The sequence below is a fragment of the Stegodyphus dumicola genome, chromosome 2 (genome assembly GCF_044657685.1).
Source record: "Stegodyphus dumicola isolate Sdum_Otavi_A_Nest chromosome 2, ASM4465768v1".
In the NCBI taxonomy this organism is placed as follows: domain Eukaryota; kingdom Metazoa; phylum Arthropoda; class Arachnida; order Araneae; family Eresidae; genus Stegodyphus; species Stegodyphus dumicola.
The window spans coordinates 92,922,661-92,947,757 of NC_140769.1; the positions used below are offsets into that span (position 1 = coordinate 92,922,661).

Here is a 25,097-nt window from a genome sequence, read left to right on the forward strand (position 1 = left end):
AAATGGAGCATTGTGACTATTTCTCCTAATAATTTTCGGTAGCGCTCTTGATTTTGCTACAGGTCTTGATGCTCCATGTTTTTGGTGGTACGATAATCAAAGAAGGAGTCTTTAAAAGTTTAAAAAATTTTTAACTCTTAAAAAAATAAACTGAAGTTCTATAAGCTAAAGTCAAGCTTGATTGAATTTCAAAAAAGAAATTCGATTAAAACGTTCTTCATAATTGTACTATTGTAGAGTTTTATTTTCGGCCCCGTGTTGCTTCAACGCTGACTTTAGACCCGATTTCTCCTTCTACAGCCTGTGCGATAAGCATCTTTTCTCTGCGGGACTGCAAAAAGGAGCTCCTTACTTTTGAAAGTTCGCTCTGTTCATCGCACAGATTAATGTCATTCTAACCTTATGTATATATTTTGATTTATTAAAAAAAATTTATTCTTTTTAAATTGGTGTTTAGTAATCATCTAAAAACCCCAAAAACTATTTCAAGTCTGAGATATTCTAAGTACATATTGTTGTGTTCTACGGGTTCGCGGCTTTGGAGTGATTCATGACAACACTTGATGAAGAATCAAAACACAATTTATTCCTCAATATTAAAGAGGACAATTCCAAAGATACGTTTAAAGTCGTCGAAAAACTACGACAAACACGCTGAAACAATCAGCAACACACTCTTCAGGTTATAACGGTGAAGACAGCGTCACGGCAAAGCACTAAGATCTATATATTTGCGGTTATCGTACTTGACAAGTCCATTTTTTTTTTTTTTTTAAAGTAAAACATCTTTAAAATTCCTGTCTTATAACTGAAGTAAATATAATAACATCTTTAAAATAAATGTCTTATAACTGAAGTAAGACTGATGATTACTAGGGTAATAATATCAGCACTTGCCCTGATTTAGTAGTTTTTTTAACATAATATTGTCACATTAGTGATTTTTTCATAATTTATTTAATTATTTTTCGCCTGAAGATTGTTTTTCCTTGTGTGTATATTTGCAAGACTTGATGGTAATGATAATGAAAATGTATGAGGTTTTATTTATTTATTTTTTTTTTCCTACTAGTTTTTCCCTTTCTGTTTCATTGTAAGCAGAAGCCATTAAGATTTGTGTAAGTTCAATACTAGAAGTTTCCTTTCTATTAACATTTGGTCAACGGAACACAACAAACGTAACGTGTCCTGAAATATGTCTCTGTTAACTGATGGGAAAGCTAAGTGCTGGATTTCGACACCATCCCTAAGCTCTGCCAGTGCCAAATCACTTTGATTAATACTTAAGATTTCGGCAAGCTCTTGTGACTTTGGAGAGGATTTCCTTCAATCGTTTATTTCAAAACGCGACTCTCGACTCGATCCGGCGGCTCTCAAGCTAATCTCTGAACTCAAAACACTACTATTGAACTCAAAATACTCTCGATGCTCTCACGATACACTGCTACTCCACGTACAGATAGCGTTTATATAGCTTTCGAACATTTTGTGCAAAAACCGGTGACTTTGTTCTAGAATGTTCTCACTCCGCTCAAATGCATATATCCAATTTTGTCGCTAAATGGTACAATTGCGAGCCAAATCTGGCATGCCTGCCTTTCCTTGTAACTTTCTGGCAACCCTAGCGGGGGAAACTGTAGTATCTTGGGGCCAGATGGCCATTTCAAACCAATATTATAAAAGACTATACAGTTTATTTAAGTGCTGATTCAAAATGTTGAAAAATTGGCGTCTAATTCTCGAGATGAACGAGAATGAACGTTCAAGAAAGTTTTTTTAGTCTTCGCTTGCACGTTTTTATAGATGCTGGATTTAATATTTTGCTTTGTTCAATGGCAACAAGCATCGTATTTCGATTTCCTAAACGATATAATGAAAATTTATGTTATTTGATTTCTTGAAATAACTTAATGACAAATAGAAAACTGTTATCTGAAAGGAAGTCTGAACTCTTTTTACATACTGGTCATTCATCATAACACATGTGTAGCAGGTAAGTGTGTTTCCTGAAGTATTTAAAATAAACTTAGTTTAAAGTAAAGCATTTTTACTGCTTTAATTAAAGCATTTTGAATCTAGTTCCCTATTTGCATGCATTTTAGATTATTATTTTGAGTTATTATTTAGGAATAAATTGTCATATAAACGATAATAAAAATTATTTAGTTAAAATGGGAAAAAATGTTTGAATGATACAGTAAACATATCAATCACAAATTAATTAGCATGTACACATTCACTAATAATTACTGTTTAAGTAAATTTGGTGCTACTTTGGTAGACGGTTGCACGGATTTTTGGCGATTTACGTTGGCGCAATTGTTGGCGCGATTTTTACAATCATCAGCCATCTTGAAAAACGCTGTTTCTACGCATACTAAAGTATTCGAAACTTAAAAAAAAAAATAAAAATAAAAAAATAAATAAATAAATATCGTTAAAAGTAATAGATTAATTTTTTGTTGAAAATGTTGTTAAGATGGCAGGCAAGTGTAAATAAAAACATTTACTATGAGTATAAAATACTAAAGTAAGGCTAATATTACTTTCATATAGCGAAAAAAAGAATAAAAACACCGCTATAAAAACATTGTGCCAACGTTTAATTACATTAAAATATTGCTGAAATTGAATATCGAATTAAAAACCATCCTACCAACATTTAAAAGAATTAGAATATTATTAAATTCAAATACTTTAAAATACATTATATAAAATATAATTAACATTAAAACATATGTGACAATAATTATCTCAGCAATTTTTGAAAATAGTGTATTAATTTTTTTAATAAAAATTGAAGTATACAATTATAAAATAAAAGAAAAATATGTACTTACATTTTTGGAGTAATTTAACCTCTTGTTTATTGATAAGTACCTCAAAAAAAAATCTAAATTATAATTGAATTGGCTCTTTTAACCATCTTCATCTGTTATCCACATATCTCGCACTTCATTGAAGAAACAATTAGCGCGGTTTCCTCAAAAAAATTAAAATAAATTTCCTTTGACGCTATTAACAATTTCTAAATAAATCTTTGATTAGGAAAGACAGGTTGGCCAAAATAAGGTCTCAAAGGGCAATTTTTTTATTCCAATACCAATAATTCTTGGTAATTACCAATAACAACATTCATCTTCGAAACGAAGATATTCATTCCATTTGAAATCTGACGAATTCGAAGAGATGAATAATAAAATTTTAAAATGGCGCGGTAATGCACAAATATTCAGTAACCAATCAGGGAGCTGATTACATCACGCATAGAATTAAAATTATTGGTACTTTTCCGTTTTGCCGGCGCAAGCGATAAAGTCGCCAATAATGGTACAACCGATGCCAAACGGAATATTCTCGCTGGTAACCTTTTACGCTTCATTCAGATAGTTCAGTTTTATGTCTAAGGCCATTTTCGGCAATTAAATCAACTAGGATGCAATCACAGCGCTTACCCGAGGCCGAAAATATAGAAAAGGTAAAGTCAAGGGTTAAATTAATCAATTCTAATGAGAATGCATTAGCGAAGTAAAGCACTGCAGTTTTACATAATTTCTGAGTAAGCTATTCGTACGAATTGAAGTATTTCTTGCATTTAAACTTGTGTTCCAAATTAACTTGAAATTAATGTAGATAATTACTGAGAGCATTATATTTTTGTAGAGTAGTATACGTGAGATGAGATCGCTTGGGGTCACGTGATATGAACCGGCGAAACAGGATGTTCAATCATGAAAGCATAGTAAATTCTTAAATTAATGTCTTTTTATAAATTTATTGTCTTTATTTATTGGCTTTTTATAAAATTTTAAGCGATATTAAAATGTTTATGCCTTCAAAAAAAGAATTCTTAGGACTAACATTTTTTTAATATTTTTTGTGTGTATAATGTATGTTGTCGCCAATAAAGTCTGCTTGGCGAGATTTGCGCCGGCGAAACGGAAAAGTACCAAATTATTTAAATAATCATTCATAATAAAATCATTTTTAAAACAAATGCAAAATTAAATTGTATTTTAATATTTAACAGCCATAAATAATGTTTAAAACATTAGATTAAATTTATAGATATTAATAAAACCAATTACTTTTTAAGTAAGGTGACGTCATTGATTACATCATCAACAATATAAAATGATATAAAATATTATAAACAACAAAATTTTTATTTCAAATAAAAATGTAAAATTAAATTGATTTTTAATATTTAGAAGCCATGAATAATATTTAAAACACGGAAGTTATGCATAATAAAACGCATTATTTTTTTAATAAAATGACAACAAAGTATCGGTTACCATAAATAACTTGTCCAGCAATGGGTTTACCATAAGTTGTATTACTCGCCAAACAATCGCCAAAATCCGTGCAACCGTCTACCAAAGTAGCACCGTAACTTTAATGAGGTGAAATTTATATTTCAGTGAAAACTGCGTTTTAAATCAAAAAACTAATAAGAATAAAAGATTAAGAAATTAAGAATAAATATGCAGATTCCCCAGGTTATTTTGAAGTATAAGACTTGCAAAATAGGAAGTGCCCTCGCCAGAATTCGGACCCTGGATATCTCGAATGCGCATCGAGTATGCTTATATCCCTTTTACAACAGCGACTGGGAATTAGGAGACCCAAGACCCAATCGCTAAATACTGGTGGTAACGAATTATTGCCCACCACCTTTTACTTCGCTCGCCACTGTAGAGTTATTGATTTTTTTTTTTTTTTTTTTTTTTTTTTTTTTTTTTTTTTTTTTTTTTGGGTGCTACTTTGGTAGACGGTTGCACGGATTTTTGGCTCTTTACTTTGGAGCAGTTGTTAGCGCGGTTTTAACAATCGTCAGCCATCTTGAAAAACGTTGTTTTTACGTATTTTGCCCATAGTAAAGTATTCGAAACTTTAAAAAAAAAATAAATATTGTTAAAAATAATGGATTAATTTAAAAAAAAAAAACGTTATTTTTTAAGATGGCAGGCAAATGTAAATAAATACATTTACTACGAGTATAAAATACTAAAGTAAGGTTAAATTATTACTTTCATATAGCAATGAAATAGAATAAAAACATTGCGCCAACGTTTAATCGGATTAAAATATTACTTAAACTGAATATTGAATCAAAAACCATCAAAATTCCTTAAATTCAGATACTTTAAAATAAGTAAATAAGGACGCTTCGTATACTAGAGCTAAAATGACAGCAATTAGAAGTTTACTGCAGGTAAAAAATGAGGAATGTCTAATACTTTTTTTACCGTTACAGCGGTTATTTCTTCCACCGTGAACCACAAAACCAATATACGGCCGTCCTCAGAATCGGCTCTTTTAACGATCTTCATCTGTGATCCACATTTCTCGCACTTCACTGAAGAAGCTCCCAGGAGAGGTTTCCTCCAAAAATTTAAAATAAATTTTCTCTGACCCTTGTAATAATTTATAAATAAATCTTTGATTAGGAAAACCAGGTTGGCCAAAATAAGGTCTCAAATGACAATTTTTTGATTCTGATACCAATAAGTCTTGGTACTTAACAATAACATCATTAATCTTTGAGAGGGACATATCCGTTCCCTATGAAATGTAAGGAATTCGAAGAGATGAATAATAAAATTTTAAAATGACGCGATAATGCACAAATATTCAGTAACCAATCAGGGAGCTGATTACAGCTCGTTAATGCACAAATATTCTGTAACCAATCAGGGAATTAATTACATCACGCATAGATATAAAATTATTTAAATAATCATACATAATAATATCATTTAAAAAATGCAAAATTAAATAGTATTTTAATATTTAACATCCATAAATAATGCTTAAAACATTAGATTAAATTTACAGATATTAAAACCAATTACTTTTAAAATGTGACGGCATTCATTACATCATCCGCAACATAAAATTACATAAATTATCATAAAGAATAAAAAAAAAATTTTTGGTACTTTTCCGTTTCGCCGGCGCAAATCTCGCCAAGCAGACTTTATTGGCGACAACACATAAAAAATATAAAAAATGTTAACAAAAAATAAAACACATAAAAAATAAAACACATAAAAAATGTTAACAAATAGTTAAGAAATTTTAATTCTTATTTTGAAAGCATAAACATTTTAAAATCGTTCAAAATTTTGTAAAAAGACAATAAATAAAGCCGATAAATTTGTAAAAAGACATTAATTTAAGAATTTACTAGATGCTTTCATTGTACAACATCCTAATTCGCCGTTTCGTATCATGTGATCCCAAGTGATCTCATCCCACGTAAACTACGCTACAAAAATCTGATTCTCTCAGTAATTATCTGCATTAATTTCAAGATAAATCTTAATTTGGAATACACATTTAAATGCAAGAATTATTTCAATTCGTACCAATAGCTTACTCAGAAATTATGTAAAACCGCAGTGCTTTGCTTCGCTAGTGCATTCTCATTAGAACTGATGAATTTAAACCCCGACTTTGCATTTTCTATATTTTCGCCTTCGGATAAGCAGTGTGATTGTATCCTAATTGACTAATTACCGCGAATGGCCTTAAGTCATAAAATTGAACTATCTGGGTAAAAATTCTATGTAATTGTATGCCAGTATTGAAAGAAACAATCAATCTGATAAGAAATGGCTGTGACTTGTTTTAAAAATGAGGCGTAAAACAAAAAAAAAAAAAAAAAAAAAAAGGAAAAAGCAAGAGATATGAAAAATGGGCAATGTTCTCGCCGAGACTTGAACCTGGAGCTCTCGAATAAGCGCTGAGTGTGCTACCGTTACACTATGAAGGCATGCTGGAAAGAGGAAGAGTATACCTCGTAAATAATTTTGCTTTTGAACACAGTTCTTCCTTCACAATCGAAACTTGAATTTTCTCAATCAGAATTCTATGGCGTTGAGTTATTCTTGCCGTTAGGCTTGTTTACGTTGACTTCGGTTACAGCAAGCTTGTCCGGTAGTTAAACTGTGGAGCCGTTAGGATATACTTCATCAATTTAAAATTTATCCATTTCCTCTTGATTTAAGCTAACGGTGCGATTAGCCGCGTAATCTGTTCGCACCAACATCAACCACGCATGCGCATTGAGTTGTCAGATCCGTCGTTTGAACCCAATCGAAAAGGAAGAATTCTACATACGCGAACCAAGTGTTGTAGTGAATCTTTTTTAAGGCGGGTTACTTACCTTGGCGTAGTTTATCATTTTTTAAGCGTTGTTGACATTCAAAAGTTTAGAAAGGAAAATGGGATCTTTTCGTTAAAAAAAGAACGAACACATTTCTTTTTATTAAAGTATATATAAAAAAGGGCAAATTTTTATGTTTGCAATGTTTATCGTTTTCCTGAACGGTTGGAATAGTTTAAATGACTGATTGGGGTGGCGACAAAATCTTGTTTACATTTTTTGTACTTCTTAGAATTCATTTAGCTTCAAAGATGTGTTTTGCGCAATCAAGACATTTTGAAAATTTTCTTCTGAAAAAAGATGATACAAATTAGATAGAGGATTTCTGTGTAGAAAACTTAGACATGAAATAAGTTAAAAGCGATTAAATCAACTATTAAATGAAGAATTAATCATACAATACTGGTTATTAACAATTCTATATGCCTGTTTATTTTTTTTATGGTAATACATTGCATTTTTAGGATACAAAAAGTACTTCAAAGAACTTTGAAATATTATTGCAAACACATTAATAAATTAAATTGAAATAAATAATGGGATGTAATTCAAAAGACAGAAATAATTTAATGTAAGAGATTTAGATTTAAAAATTTGCACACACAAATGATTTATCAGATTTCATAAGGTTTTATTTCGTAAATAATTTTGATTTTGAAATATGGCATTTGAACCTATAAACATGTGTGGATACTGGAAAAGTGATGAATATATAAGAATATTATAATTTTTAGTACGTTTTCATATTGAATAATAAATTCTGACAGTCCTATGCTATAAGACTAGGGTCTAAGTTTCCATAAAAATTCCTCTGTTAAATAAACGAATTTAAGTAACTTCTGTAGCCTTTTTGTCAATACATTAAAGATTTTTTAACTAATTACACGTCCTCGCTTGCAATTAGAACCATTATTAAATCCCTATTTTATCTAATCATTTCCTGAACATTATCATGTATATAGATTGACCTCGTCTTTGTAATTGATAATTATTACTTGCAAATTATTCTCTTGCTGGTGAACTGTTAACAACCCTTTCTATCGCTGAGTTAGGGTAACAACCTTCGCTCTCACTACCGCCTGCCTTACGGAAATCGGCGTAAAATGCTGGTATCTGGGCTGATTGTGCGCATGCGCCAACGTAGGCGGTGTGAATCATAGACCTGTTATATACTAGACGGAGCATCGCCATTCAAAACCGGGTGAAAAAGCGGCACAGGAATGAGCTGCAGGAGTTTGGGCATGAAATGGAACTGAATCCAGACTTTGGCGTACTATCGCCATGGCTGGCGATTTTTTCCTCTCTTTTCTCTCAGTTCGAAATGCGAACTTGGAAAGATGTCATTTCGCAGAAGCTGCCGTTGAATTTGCAGAAGAGGTTAGATCGATAAACACCAGCTAAAATTAATAATTTCCCTAAAATTGAACACTTTATTTTAAAATTTAACTTTATTTTAAATTTTAATTTTTAAAATTTAAATAATTTTCATGCTGTAGAATAATATTTTGCAATATGTCCATCGGCGTCTACAAAATTTAAAATAAAATAAAAAAACTGGACAGAACAAATTAATAATAAACTAATAACTAAATAATAAACTAAATAATAAATAATAAACTAATAACAAACTAATAAATAAGTAAAATAAATAAATAAAAAAGAAGGCTTTTTAGTACTTAAGACAGAATAAAAAATAAAAAATAGATAACATAAGAAGAATGAGTGAAAACAGAAAATAGTACAAAAAGGAAATTTAATATTAATACGAAAAGGAAATTTAATGTTAATACGTAAAGGAAATTTAATGTTAATACGGTGTATTACAGAGTAGGCAAATCAAAGTGAGAAAGATATTAAATAAAATGTCTCTATAGCAGGAAAAAGGAAGAGAAAAGTTAAAAGGAAGAGAGAGAGTGGTAAATAATTAAATTATGAAACAAAAAGGTGGTAAATTAAGACTTCCTCTTACTAGCAAATATATATATATATATATATATATATTATGCACGTTGCACAATGTAGTCGCACTTATTTTAAATAATTTTAGAAGGTAAAATTTAAATAATGTTCATTATTTTTAAAAAGAAACTTAAAACTATTAAAGTTTTGAAATTTAACTGCTATATAATTGCTATTTTCTTAATACTTAACAAATTCTTAATATTTGAATAAATGCCAGAAACATGATATAAGAAAGAAAATACGTGATTGAAGGTAAACAAATTTGTTATATTTGGGTGCAAGAAAAGGGGATAAAATAAAGTCATTCATGTCCCCCCCCAAAAAAAAACATAATTTTATGCAGTTCTTACACAGTGTTACATCAACATTACCAAGTATTAAATACATACATTACTACTTCGCACATGTCCGCATGAGCAAACGCATACAAAGAATATATAAACAAACGCATTCAAAGCAGTCTGTTGGCGTATAAAAAATGTCGCCAAAGCAGAATACTAGACTAATTAAAATTATATTGTATTACTAAAATTTTAACATTTTTTTCAGAACACAGCTATTAGAAACATACATATATATTAAGATACTTTTATTTAAATGTTATTTCAAGTATGCATATATTATATAAAATTAGAAAATCTATTTTCTATTAGAAAACGGCAAGTAGAGTGGATAAAAAAACCTCTACATTTTATAAAATTAGGTTTTAAAACATTAGAAAAAGCTCAGTTGTGAAATGTTACTCCTCCACCGTTCACATATCTGGAATTACATCCATATGCGGAGCACGAAAGTATCATTTTTGAAGTCCGAAACAATGCGCTTACACGCAAAACACTGGCTTCTCACAAATTCTCCATAGAACTGTAATGGTAAGGAAGATTCGCGGGAAATACGATCTGGGAAATGTTCCAAATGTCACGTGGTTCGCATTCCTGTTCCCCTTCAGGGTTACTGTTTCTCTTTCTAGTACATTACAGCTCTATGGTGTGAATAGCCACTGCGTAAAAGCATTGGGTTCTGTAAGCATGAGTTGGTGTCGACTGTTAAACTTTATAATGATTTAATAAAGGGTTCTTTACATCCTTCTCCTGATTTTATAGTACTTTAAAATACTTATTAATAATTCACTAAACAGTCTTTCAACGTCGCGTGCACTTTGTATTATCAAAGAATACAAGACGCTAAAAGGCTGAACAGGCATTTCTTTGACTGCAAAGTTAGGTCGGTAAGGAAGGAATTGAGGAGAGGAATAATTTCCCGATTAAAGTTCATTTAATTAGTTTCTGATAACCCCTTATGCAGTCCAATGCTTTCGCTACGTTTAGCGTATAAAGAGTGTCGTGCATTTCTTATGGTACAGAATCTCTCTCAAGATCCAAAAACCTCAGCTTAAACAAGTAATTCGCTTTCTGGTGAGAAATATGGAAAGGAGAAGTTATAGTAAAGACATAAATGAAATACCTGGTTGGTTTAATACAGAACATCACAACTTTAACAGAAATTTCTTAAAAAAAATAAATAGACAGTATCTATAAGCCAAAAGAAAACTATTTAAAGCTATTTGCATTAAGGATTACTGATAGCAGGCAATACTATTGAATAAGATAATAATAACATGTAGAGTTGCGCGCCTCCAACTTGCACGCAACCAAGAGGTGACTGTTGAAACTGGAAAAATGACAGAGTCTTGCTAAGGGTTTAAGTCCCTTTTTATTCAACTTAAGAAGTTACAATTGCGTGCTCTTGACGCTCACAAACTACGCCGACTCGGCGGTAAAATAAAAATAAGAACCTGAAAAGAAACTAATAACAAGACTCTAACTACGAGGCTCTCTAAAAGTAACTAATCTCACCGCGTTTTACAATACCGCTGCTAATTCAGCAAACTTTGAATATCACGTTGAACGATTAACAATTCTCTAAGGCAAGCACACAGGCCGAAACGCGGGGTTCTTCAATTTCTGGCTAACTACCTCCGCGCTCGTGAAGTAAGAACAGCTCACTTCGAACTCGTTTCCTTTCTATTTAACTCAGAATACTTCCGCTGATAATTTGAATCCTTGCGCGTTCTACTAAAATTTATATACTCTGGCATTGGCAGTTCCAGGGGAAAGTAAGGCTTGACAGGAAAGATAGTTTAAACTTAAAATAAATGTTAGTTAAAATAAATATAAACCCTACATTTGCCGCTGCCAGAATTTGTAAAACTTGGAAGCAGGTCCTACAAACGACCTGTTGAAAAGTTTCTATAATTCTGAACTAACTCTCAAGAGCCTCTTGTACACAAAAAAAAAAAAAAAAAAAAAAAAAAAAAAATCTCATGTAACAAATTGTATACTAAATTTCTCTCGATACTTATAAATCTCTCTTCTTACAGCAACTTTTCCTGGACTTCATCAATCAATCTTGTTCTTTTCCTTCCAGCATCCGGAAGGAATAAGTATCAGTATCTTTCTAAATACATTATAATTTACACTTTCTTGACACTGAATAAATTTTTGTTTTTAAACGATTCGTTTTCTTTAGTTATTGCTTAATTCACATTCATTCAATTTTTCAAGCATTAATTTAACTTTACCCTGGCTCTCCACCATCTGTGGTGTCAAACGGGAATATTCGTGTTTTAGTCTTACAACACTTCCCCTAACCACCATGATTTGTTAGAATTCAACGACCAAATAGACACACCTTACTCGACATTCTACAACTCGATGAGCTACTTTAACATTCTTAAAAATTCAAGTGTATGTGGAGAACCCTACAAAACACATTCATTCTAACTTCCCCCTCATTCATCTTTAGACATGCAGGCTTTCGCTCTAGAGCATGATTTTATCTACAGTTTAATACTTAAATTTTGAATTCATTGCTTTTGAGCATTTTACTTTTAGCATCTAAAATTTTATGCTTCTAGACTAAATTCTACTTTTACATAACATTCAAGTATTTACGTACATTTACAAAATTTTAATACATATGATTTTTACAATTTACCATAAAATGAATAAGAGAAAATAAATTTTTAATTTACTCATTCTTCGCCAAGCTGGCGGCACTGAAACTAAAATTCTTATTAATACAAGAATACGAAGTTATTTTTATCTTCGGCCAATTTTTGGCTTTAACATAACAGAATTAGTCTTTCGACCAACAGAAAATGCTTGTTCTTAGCTTTTATACTTAAAGAATATAATACTTTTGCCTTAGCTAAATAAAGTAAAACAAAACTAAGTCTCAACCGAGACATACTGACTTTCGTTAAAACATAGAACTTCGTACTTATGCATAACATTTTGGAACAAAAGAAAAAAAAAATTTATAGAAGATTTTAACTTATCTTTGAGTTTTCGATGATTGAAACTCCGTCATTCTTTTGTGGCAAAATTGTTCCCATGTTATAGGTTTCATTGAGGTCAATCTTCTCCTTACTGACCTCCGAGTGTCGTCCACATTAGTTTTTCTTTTGCGTCCTCTGCATGCTGGCCTCTTGGCGGAGTAATCGTCGGGTTGTTGTCGTTTCCGTTTTTCCATTGGACGGCTGGTCTTGACGTCCTCCGGTCTGGAGTCCTTCTTGAATTTCTTCTGTTGTTCCTGGTATTTTCGTTCCTCCTGCTGCCGTTTCAGTTTCCGGAACGGCGGCCTTGCTTGCACCTGACTCTCTGGCCCTGGGAGCGTTCTCCTTGATGTATAATTTCTCCTGCGATACGTTGTAGGTGGTGTTTTCCTCTTTACCACGGTTTCTTTACGCGGTGCATCTGCATTCTTGTTTTTCTTAAATGCTGGAGTTTGAAAGTTTTCATTTTTTCTTTTTGGTACCGTCGTCCGGGTTGTAGAAGGGCTAGGTCTCTCTTCAGTTCTCTGCTTCTTTGGTGGTGGAACAGTTGTTATTTCTGAACCTTCTACTTCGTTTAGGCTTGAGTCCTGCAAGAAACTTTTAAGGATTTCAAAATCATTTGGATTATAGTATTTTTTCACCTGGTCGGGACTTGCTTTACAGATTTCCCCTCTCTCGTTCTTAAGGTACAATACGACTCCTTTGATTTCCTGAATTACATAGGGGCCTTCAAATTTTGGAGCTAATTTTGCCGTAAAATTGTCTGGGGCACTTGATAAAGAAAATTTCCGCTTCAATACTTTATCCCCAACTTTGAAATCTGCTTCACGGCGTTTTCTATCATAATACACTTTTTGCTTATTTCTTGCCGTATCCGAGCTTTTAAGCGCCTGATCAATAAGTTTTTGCACATCTTTCTGTTTAAACTTTTGCTCTCTTTGTTGCACAAAGAATAATTTGCCTAAAGGCGTAATTAACTTTCGGCCTAAAAATAATTCTGCTGGGATTTTTCCCGTAGTATCGTGATTTGCCGTTCTTAAAGCATAAGCTAATTCATTTATGTAGCAATCCCAGCGCTTGTGATGAGTGCTAACGTAACTGCGAATTATTTTTACTATATTTTTATTCACTCTTTCTGCTATGTTTGCCTGTGGGCTATACGGACCCATTTTGATATGGCGTATGCCAAGTCCACTGCATATGTTTTCAAATATTTGACTAATGAATTGTTTTCCGATATCGCTAATGACTTTTATCGGTGCACCGTATTTTAAAATGTATCTGTGTAAGAATGCATCTGCGACTGTTTTGGCTGACGCGCGTTTAAGTGGAACAATTTCTGTCCATTTTGAAAAATGATCTACTATTACTAAAAGAAAACGATTTTTATTTAACTCGCTCTGGGGGAAGGGACCAAGAAGATCTATGCCTAAAATTTCATTCGGAAATGTAGCGCGAATGCTATTTAAGTACCCGGCCGGGCTGTAATTAATATCATTTATTAACTGACATTGATTGCAGGACCTGACATACGCAGTTACTATTTTGTATAATTGCGGGAAATATACCGCCTCGCGTACTACCCTTTTTAAAGTCTTTCTGACTCCTAAATGACCCGCTGTTTTCGCGTCGTGTAATTCCTTCAAAATGCTTAATCGAAGCGAGGCTGGGATGACTGGTTTGTACTCAAGATTTTCGTTTGTTGTTTTCGTATAAAATAATAAATTATCTATTATTTCATAGTTTTCTGCTCTATTTCTTATCGCATCGATATCTGTGTGCTCAAAGCTTTCGGGGTCTTTCAAATATGCATAGATATTTCCAAATTCAGGATCAGCTTTCAGTTCAGTGATAATCGTATCTCTAGAATCTAAAATTTTTGAAATCAACACAGCGCATTTAAGTTCATTTCCTTCATCGTCCACTTTTATACGAGAAAGTGCGTCAGCTACATTGTTTTCCTTACCCGGTTTATATTTTATTCTGAGATTATATTCTTGGAGTTTTAAAGCCCATCTTATTAACCTAGGCGTTAGGTTTTTCCCCGAGTAAAGTCTACCAATAGCCGCATGATCCGAAAAGACTGTTACTGGCGCTTTGCCGAAATAAACTCGAAATTTGTGTACAGCCATTAATACGGCTAATGTTTCTCTCTCTGTAGCTGTATAATTCCTTTGTGTCTGATTCAACGTTTTACTAAAAAATGCCAGAGGATGGCTATTTTGCATAAGAACCGCCCCCACCGCATAGTCTGACGCATCTGCTGCAATTTCCAGGTTTTCGTCTCCCTCCGGGAATTTTAAAACAGGGGCATTGATGAGCGCTTCTTTTAATCTTTCAAATGCTGTATTTGCTTCCGCTGTCCACGTAAATTTACCTCTCTTTCTTTTGATTACTAAGAGTAGTTCAACAATATTAGCGAAATCTTTTATGAAAGACCGATAGTAAGAACATAGCCCAAGGAAAGAAGAAAGTTTCTTGGCGGTGTTGGGCGGTGGGAAATTCTTGATGGCTTTAATTTTGAATCTTGTGTTTCTATACCCTTTTGCGAAATTTTATAACCGAGATATTTAAGTTCTTTAGTTGCGAACTTGCATTTTGAGGCGTTAATTGTAAGACCGGCCTCTTTTAATAATTTAAAAACTTCTAGATCATTAATGTGTTGTTCCAACGTACTACTCGTTATAATTATATCATCTAGATAAATTAAAGTTGATTTTCCTAGGACAGGCTTTAGAACAATGTCCATAGCTCTCTGGAATGTTGATGGGGCCCCACACAACCCAAAGGGCATGCGTAAAAATGCATAAGTGCCCGATTTTGTTATAAACGCGGTTTTATGTATGTCTTCGGGTCTCATAGCTATTTGATAGTAGCCAGACGTTAAGTCCAAAGTAGACATGTATCTTGTCGATTTGATCTGTCTAATAATTTCCTCTATAACCGGGAAAGGGTAAACTGGGAATTTAGTAATACTATTTACTTTTCTGTAATCGATAGCAAACCTCCAAGCCCTTTTATCCGAAGGAGGAAACTCGTTCTTTTTCCTACTGGACTCTTTTCCTACTGGTTCTTTTACTTTACTACTCGACTGGACTCGCGTACTCACTATTTATGGGCGTTATTATTTTATTCTTTAACATCTCCTGAATATGTTCTTCGATGATTACGTCTTTTTGTTTGTCATAGCGGTAAGGTTTAGTCCTACAAGGTTTTTCGGCATTTAATTGTATCTGATGCGTAACTATTTGGCAACTACCAGGCTTTTCTGAAAACAAGTTAGAAAAATTACTCACCACTTGCTGGATGGCTTGACTTTCATGGTCATTCAGATGGCTAAGGTCCACTTGCGGTTACTCTACAGGTTCCACCACCCTCTGATCCATCTCCAGCACCACGGAACTGTCTTGAAAATTCAGCTTGGCCCTCGCGGCCCTTAAAAACTCCATACCTAAAATAAGAGTATTTTGCAGATTCTTCACTACAAAAATTAATACTTTGAGGCTTTCCTCTTGTACCTGTATGTTTAATGATAATTTCCCGATGCAGTGACAGGTTTTTCCTTGCGCAGCTATAATTTCCGTATTTTTGGTTTTAAATAATCGTACCCTATAAAAATTCTTTTTGAAGAATGTTTCGCTCATAAAATTTCCTTCTGCTCCTGTATCGATGAGGGCTTCTACTGGTACATCGCCAACCAGGACTTGTATAATTGGTAGATGTGAGTTTTTTACGATGACCGTATTTAAATGTCTTTTTGAGGGTTTTTTTTAAAACTTCCGGGGTCTGGACCCTCCCTTTCACAGGCCCCTCTACTCGTTTAAAGCTTTCCTTTCAATTTGTGCCTTCTAGGTACGCGGATGTTTATTTTCGAATTTTCTTTTTGGGCCTTGACCTTCGAGGTTCGATGAGTTAGCTTGATAGCTCTTTCCCCCATAAGAGCGATTTCCATTTCTGGTTTCCTCATTTGAAGATTTCCTTCGGGTACTTTGAGAATACGTTGCCCCTCTATTTTTTCCGCTATTCTGCGATTTTGAAACTTCACCGCCAATTCGAAGAGCTCCTGCAATGTGCTTGGGTTTCTAATTTCGAAGTAGTCTTGTACAGCGGGTAACAATCTTGCTAAGATTATTTCAATAATCTCCGCGTCGGCTTTCTTTCCATACAGCGTATCCGTCAGCTTAATTTTTCGTAAATAAAGTCCGTCAACTCTTCTATATCACGTTGATAGAAACTATATAGTTCGGCTTCCAGCCTTGCTCGATCTTTCACTATGGGGAAGGCCTTTACTAACGATTTTTTGAAATTTTCAAATGTATATGTCTGGCTTCCAAATTTCCCTAATAAAAATTTGCCTATATTCTTCCACCATAGCGCGGCCTGTCCTTTTAGTGCAGATGTGGCGATGGCAACGTTTTGTCTTTCAGGCACAGGGTAGAGCTGAAAGTGATTTTCTAGGCCTTCTAGAAATATCGCCACCGAATTTTTTCCGTCGAAATTGACGTTTGGCTTGATTGACGCTCTCAAAGTCTGGAACAGGTATCCAAATCCTTCCAATTGGCTTGCCATTTCTTGGTGTTGTCCAGCGGCTTCCATCCGATTTTCGGCCATTTTAGTTCGATAAGTGTTCGGGCGCCAATGTAGAGTTGCGCGCCTCCAACTTGCACGCAACCAAGAGGTGACTGTTGAAACTGGAAAAATGACAGAGTCTTGCTAAGGTTTTAAGTCCCTTTTTATTCAACTTAAGAAGTTAGAATTGCGTGCTCTTGACGCTCACAAACTACGCCGACTCGGCGGTAAAATAAAAATAAGAACCTGAAAAGAAACTAATAACAAGACTCTAACTACGAGGCTCTCTAAAAGTAACTAACCTCACCGCGTTTTACAATACCGCTGCTAATTCAGCAAACTTTGAATATCACGTTGAACGATTAACAATTCTCCAAGGCAAGCACACAGGCCGAAACGCGGAGTTCTTCAATTTCTGGCTAACTACCTCCGCGCTCGTGAAGTAAGAACAGCACACTTCGAACTCGTTTCCTTTCTATTTAACTCAGAATACTTCCGCTGATAATTTGAATCCTTGCGCGTTCTACTAAAATTTATATACTCTGGGATTGGCAGTTCCAGGGGAAAGTAAGGCTTGACAGGAACGATAGTTTAAACTTAAAATAAATGTTAGTTAAAATAAATATAAACCCTACAAACACAATTAAATAAGACAAAAACATCTAAATAAAATACTCTGCAAATTAGAATTTTCTGGTTTGATGAACACAAATTGATGTTAAACGCAATACTCTTATAACTTTTAAAAGTTTTAAGCGTATGTTTATGAATATGCAAAAATTTTCAAATGCAGTTTCTTTTTTAGAACCATGGCATTCGAAATCCCACTCACAACAGATCTATAACTAACTTTTTTCTACATTTAGGAAAGATCTTAAATTCATTTCTAACAATTCCAAAATTTCGGAAATGGCTAAAGGTAACAGTGAACGCAAACATATGCCTTGCGATGCTTGTGATGATCAGAAACTCAAAGTAAGTCCGAATTTCTAATTTAAAATTTTTTTTCAATTTCTGTATTTTCATTATGCGATAATATGCTTCATTATGCTTGTGAATAAGCAATAAACCATAAAAAAGGAATTCTTTAACTTTCTTCGGTGCCTGATAGCCTTTTTTTTTTTTTTTTTTCCCTAGAATGATCCAACGCATGCTACGTTCTTAAATATTGTTACGAATTTTCGACAAGGGCAGATAATTTTAATAAAATTATATGTGAAATTGTATTTTTCTGATAATGTAACATGAAAAGCTGGGAGGAATGAATCTCTACCGGAAAAATAAGAATACAAGGACAAGCCTAACATTGAGTAAATGGTTATCTCGCTAATTTGGCGAGATATCGCCAAGCCGGAAACGGTTTCGGCACCTAACTTCTGTCGCCCAGTTTCACGAGAAATCGTCAAAAGTCGCCCAGCTAGGCAACATTTTAGTCCGGTCCCTGTATCACAGTAATAAGCATTGTAATTGAATAACGGTAATTGAATTCAGGTGTAACTGCAACAGTATTAGGCTCTCATATGCCTTCCAGTAATTTAGAGAAGCAGAAAATGCTAGAAATATCTCGGCGGCCGGGTAAAAACTATATAAGGACAGAGAGAACATCAATTCTTCAGCATTTATTGCGAGTTGTTAGTTCAGTATGAGTTAGGAGTCCTGAAATATCTGGGGTTAGCTTCCCCTTTAGATACGCTTTGCATTGCGTTGTGTATAACGTTCTTAGTAGTTTGAATTTTAACTACTGATTATACTCTGTGATATTGTGAACATCTATGCAATTATTTTTGTGGAAAGTTCGAGAACTCTGAAGTGTTTCTTTTGATAAAATAAATTTTATCAGCCTAACATCCAGACCTGTGTGCCTTCAGTATATTACGAACTCGTAACAATATAATGTTATTCAGTTAATATACACTGAAAGAATAAAATATTATACACATCTGTATAATAATTTACTGGTCCGAACTTTGTTGTCGCAAGTGTTATTAAAGAAAGAAGTAATTAGATAAAGGTATGATGATCTGTAAAATGTATTATCAAATATCTTAAAGGAGGGTACAGCGTAGCAACTATATAAATCCTGAAAAAATTAAAATGTATATTATCATGGATAATATTTTGAGAGAATGCAGTTGAAAATACTTAAATAGGAAACTGACCTAATAAGGATGTACGAAATTTTGTTTTTGATAGAAAAAAAAAACCGCACAACATTAAAACACAAAATGCTTGATTATCGGACAAGAGAGAAGAACATTCCATTAGAAAGCTTAATATGGGGCAACTATGCTTCGCATTGCGAACATAATCGCTTATGGATGTCCGTCGTTATGCAAATTGTTCATTCTCGAATAATTTTAATCCTTTCGCGAGACTGGCCCAAATTTAAGAAATATCTTAAAAAAAAAAAAAAAAAAAAAAAAAAAAAAAAAAGAATCACACTAAAGGTGAAAATGCTTATTGGAGTCCCAACCATGGGACTTGAAATGGAAATGCTTTGAATCTGTTCGAAATTATTTCAAGTTTTTATCTATTCTATCTTATCGTATTTACATAGATTTTGCATGTGCAAAGTCTCACAATTTTTCAGTTCAATTTAATATGAGTTTTTCACTGGATTCGTTTCCAAGACTCAGCTGTTCTTGATCCTTTCGAATAACTATTTGAATTTTGAGAGGTCTCAGTTTAAGAAACTCGTCAAAAGTATTTTGTTCTCGTTGTTCTTCAAGATGGTCCTGAAATAGTGCATTGATATAGAGGGTATATCGATAATTTCTTTTCAGATCAGATGACTTTGTAGTTTAAAGTCTAAGGTCATTGCCTTTTGAGTTGCCCTTCTAGTCACTAGAAGAAATTCCTTTCCGGTTTCCTCAAATTTGCATTCAAGGAGGAATTGTAGTTTTCAGTTGCAATATGATATTAAGAAATAATTTTATTTCCCTGTTCCTCTTTATGTTCTCTTTATTTATATGCAGATGCAATTTTCTCTTCATTTATTTACTTATCACTAAACTAGAATACAAAACAAACTTAGCTCTAGACCCAGTATAAGATGAAATTCGCGTATGGTTTGTAATGCAGCATCGACTTTAGTGTGTTGGACAGCATTTAAGTACGTCCACACGATTACGCTGGTGACGGAAGTCAAAAAAAGCAATGCAAATCGCGGGCGAAAAATCGTCTCAGTGAAAAAGCGACAGAAGTCTGCAGTTAGCCTTTAGATTTATTGAGCAGAAAAAAACTCGTGTGACATTCACAGAAGGCAGCTGTGCGTGGCCAGATGCTAAATATGAGCCTTTCTGTGGTTCACAGACTTTGGCAACAATATCCAACCACAGATTCGGCAACCAAAAGGTTCAGCCAAGAATGACCAACCGCTACCACAAGCGCCGATGATCGATATGTATTCTTATGTCCACAAATGAACAAAATCGCATCTCAGACTCAACCGAGATCCTCCCTTGCTGCAGCCGCCAGAAGGTTGATGTCAACGTGAACTGTTGTATCAAGATGGCTTCACGAATCTGTATGCGAAGCGACAAGCCATTTGCGTGCCGTTCACGTCATGTCATAGAAGGGAACGTTTGAGGTGGGCACGTGAACATATCTACCGGATGGTTGATCATTGGAAAACTGTCCTCTTTACGAATGTCCAGGTTTAGACTCCAACGCGATAGTAGGCGTTATTTGATTTTGAGAGAACATGGAACCGTTATCATCCATCAAACATCCATGAAAGATTTGCATACAGAGGAGGCAGTGTCTGTGTATGGGTGGTATCTCTCTGGGCAGGACTCACAGACCTCCAAGTCTTTCCACGTGGAACTGTGAATGCTGAGGCCTTAAAGATGACATCCTTGAGGCTCATATCCGCTCTTATGCCGGGGCAATAAGTGAGCATTTCCTGCTACAGGAGGACAACGCTAGATCGCACAGGACTCCCATCATGAATGATTATCGTCAGCAGGAAACAATTCAGCTCTTCACTGAATCAGCCCAATCACTGAACTTGAATCCTATAGAGCATGTTTAGGATGCTTTAGGAGCATATACAGCTGCTCCCAATCCTTCTCTTCAGACCCTTGCAACGCATGCAACTGCTTTTCAAGAGCAATGCCTCTTGCTTAATACGGAAAACTAATAGACCACATAATTGACTGCATCACACATTGCTGTATGTGCTGTATTACATCTAGGAGAAATCTAACTGCATATTGAAGGTAATTTTGCTACACCAAATTGAAACATGTGATTTGTTCATTTTATATACATGCTAACAAATACAATTTATAACATCATAATTGTTTGGTAATTTCTTTTCATGTTATTTTATACGTTACTATGCGTTGTATACTGTGTTCAGTTTCATTAAATTCTACATATAACTTTTTCAGCGATCGCCATTTCTGTCATAACTTTCTAGTGTCTGTAAAAGAATCTGTGCGATATATGTGATGTCCTATAATCTGATCATTCTTGAAATATTAAATTTTTTTATTGCAAATTTTAATTTAATGGATTATAGATAGAAATTGTCGCAGCGAAAGACAAAACTGAAGTGATTTTTATACAAAAAAATAAATGTATTTTTTAATGTAAAAAATTTTAAGATGTTTAAGAATTAAATTCATCTGTTGTATTTTTAATTGATAGCTTATTTCTATAAAGTTTAATGTCTCCAATTTCTGAATTTAGAAAATAAATATTTCTGTAGTAATGTGTTTGTAATTAAATTAAAACTCAATATCGCTGAAACATTTTTGTCCTGTGACTATCAGATATCACCTGTATTCATTCTTTTGATATTTTTCTCGATATACCGTCAGTGATTATAGTAAGCTTAAAAGAAAGGTCGTTATAATGTTTTAGGTTATTTCTTTTCTTTTAATTTGCAAAATATTGAGAGGATGACTGAAGAATTTAAGTAATATTCAAGTTTCCTGGTAATTCTGATAATAGTATATTTAATACAAAGATTCCTTGATTAAACTCATCATTTCCCTTACCAAACCAGTTTCTTATTGTTTCTTATTGACAATAAATATATTCGCAAGCTTAAAACAGAATGTTCATCATCAGTTGGGAGTTTATAAATTTGATGCTGCGAAATTTAAATATGCAAATAATTTTATTATTTGTGTCTATTTTTCATTTCTGTATTTAGGATGAGGTTCAAGCTTTGGACAAGCTGTGTACACTTATATACATAATCAAATATACAAAAAGTTTAAAAAAAAATCTGAAAGCTTTCAGATCTTGTATTACGCCCAAACGGACTTTTTTTTAGCGTTTTGTGCGTTACCTTTACTTAATTAAATATCATGTTCTTCGCACTTAAAATTCAATTCAACAGCAATATCACAAAATATTTAAAACAGCATATCTTTAGAATTTCCAATACACAGTCTAGCGTGCTGGAGATAACAAATTCCAAATTTAGGCTTCCAGACGACCATGTTCGAATAGAGGACTACGTTATTCAAAATTTGATGTTTCTAGTTATTGTTGTTTTTTCACAGTGCGAGAAACATACATACATTCATGCAGCTTCTTCATTATTTAATGTCTTTAAATATGAATCAGGGCTCTAATATTTGGTGGCAACAATTTGAAAAGTGAACCGACGCAAAATGCGAAAACGAAATTAATAGCTTCTCTGGAAAAATTGCCCCTTTGAGCTAAAAATTTATGCAGGAGATGCAGATTAACTAGCAAACGATGAATTTGTTAATGATATTTCCAAGAGATTGTGCTGCAAGTCTGTCTACCTCGTTCTTTACCTCCCTGCCTGGCACCTCCCTGCCTGGAGGTGCGACAAGTGATGATATAATTCGGTCTTTGTTTTAGATTTCGATCCGCGCTACACAGTTACGATAAATATTAGAAATATTCGTTGAGACTACTAAGTGCTCACATTTAAGCTTCGTAGATGAATTTAAGCTTATAGACTGCTTTACATACATATACGTACATGATTATTTAAGTTTTAATTTAAAGAAAGTAAAAATCCTTCCATATCATGGGCCTCGTTTAGAAGTCCAATGCCTCGTTTGATTTCTTGCTGTTTCATTTTGATCGAATCGCAGTGAATCGGCTGTAGAAAATTTTAAAAAAAAATTGACTTGATGATAGTACTTTTCATTTTTGGATTAGCATATTGTGTAAAGACAGCGAAAGGTAAGCCTCTTTCAAAAATTTATTAAAACTGAACACAAGACACTGAATGAGAAACGAGCACATCTACGTACTCCTGTAATACAAATTATTAAAAATGTATATGAATATTTAGAAGAAAATAAGCAATAAGAGTTAGAAAATTGCTTAGAAATGTTAAATAGTAAAGAACAGAACTACACAATTTAGATGAAAAATACATAGTTTGATTAAAAATGTCTCACAATCAGTGTCAAATATTAAAACTTCTACGGAATATAATGATAAAATAATAAAGTCTAAAATCAACCTTTATTTAAAGAAATCCGTTATTCAGAATATCAACACAAATTTAAATAATTCCTCTTTGGATGTCGAAACCAAAAGACATATTGATGGTAATTCGAAATTACCCAAAATGTTAATTCACAAAAATTTATGGAAACTGTAACGTCTGGTTAAATTTTGGGAATTCATTTAATGTGACGATTCATAATAATGCGACTCTTTCGAAAATCGAAAATTTCAATTATTTGAAATTCTATTTAGGTGAAAATGCTGCATCAGCTATCGCAGGTCTCTCAATTTCGAAAACTAATTATGACTCAACCATAGAAATTCTCCAAGAAGTGATTTATGTTCAAGTTCTGTGTTAACAAAAAGGTTTGTTTAAACCTTTTCAGGTCTTTGTTGTTACTTACAGACACTATGATAATTCTCTTCACGTCTATTGAGAGTTAGGATCTAGTTTATGCTCCCAAACAGAGTCAAACTCCGTAAACTTAAAAAAAATACGTCTGTACGGAACTAAATGGGATGAAAATTTTGATCACAGTTAAATAGAAGATATTTATGCGTTTTAAATTTTATCTTATAGCAACCATCTTTAGCAACCATTCGGCTATTAAAATGATGACGCCACTTACGAAATGTTTTCGTTGAGCTTTCGATCCAAATTTTCTTACGGTGATAGTAGATACGTTCAAGGTAAAGTACTGTGTATTTTAAAACGTGGTTTTAGGGACTTACCAGTTACTCGATGGTGTTTTTCACTGCCCGTCTGCATTACATACAAGGAAAACAATTAAACGTTATTTACTGCGTGCTCTACCATGGCACTTGTCACCTTTTTTGTTAGAGTGTAACTAAAAACAGATTGTAAAAATGTGTGCTTTCGTCTATATTGTAGCATCACATGAGACATACATTTCTCTCACTTGGTCAAAATCATACAACCAATTGTTTGCTCCTTCTTCATTAACATTATTTGCTTCACCGCAAATCAATAATGATGAAATTGAATGTTTCTTTTGAAACCGGTCCAGCCAGCAAGTGTAAGAACTAAAACTTTGAATGTCTAAATGTTTCGCAATCTCTTTTGCTATTGACTGACTTATAGGTCCGCTTGAAGGTACATTGGAAGCGAGCATATGATTGTGTAGCCATTTGTTTTTCTAGAAGTAAAGTTTCGAAATCTTCGTACTTAGCACTGTTAAGTCACTTAGATTTTTCCCGGAACACGATGCAGCAACATTATGGATTTTTTCACGATCTTTAGAATTGTAGATGAGTTAGATTTGGCAGTTCGATACTTTTCGGCATCGTACTTCTCATTAATATATCATGGTCCAGTTCCTCTAGAATTTTTAGTTTTTGTTTGCAGATATTTGCTTGTCAGCTTCCTCTTGACGACCATGAATCACTCTCTTAGTGCTTACAACATTACGCTAGTTTTCGCGGCTTGAAAGCTAGCAGAAGGCTATCTACGGAACTGTCGAACAGAGCCGCTAGAACTTTCGGAGAATAAAGACATGTTGGAGCGCACTGAAAATTCATATAAAATTACATAAATATTTTAGTGTAAGTTTATGTAAATATTTTACAATTCATTTATATTTTAAT

At 33.5% G+C, this 25,097-nt stretch overlaps 1 protein-coding gene across 2 annotated transcripts in view; it reads left to right on the forward strand.

Annotated features, from left to right (window-relative positions):
* Nucleotides 1-1,855: 1,855 nt before the first annotated feature.
* LOC118180188 (uncharacterized) overlaps nt 1,856-25,097 on the forward strand; it is a 176,601-nt gene continuing 153,359 nt past the window's right edge. For both annotated transcript variants that reach the window (XM_085810311.1, XM_085810312.1), the window contains exons 1-2: nt 1,856-1,993; nt 17,909-18,017. In XM_085810311.1, the coding sequence (XP_085666437.1) occupies nt 1,983-1,993; nt 17,909-18,017 (120 nt within the window). In that variant the 5' untranslated portion in view covers nt 1,856-1,982. The remainder of the gene's footprint in view (nt 1,994-17,908; nt 18,018-25,097) is intronic.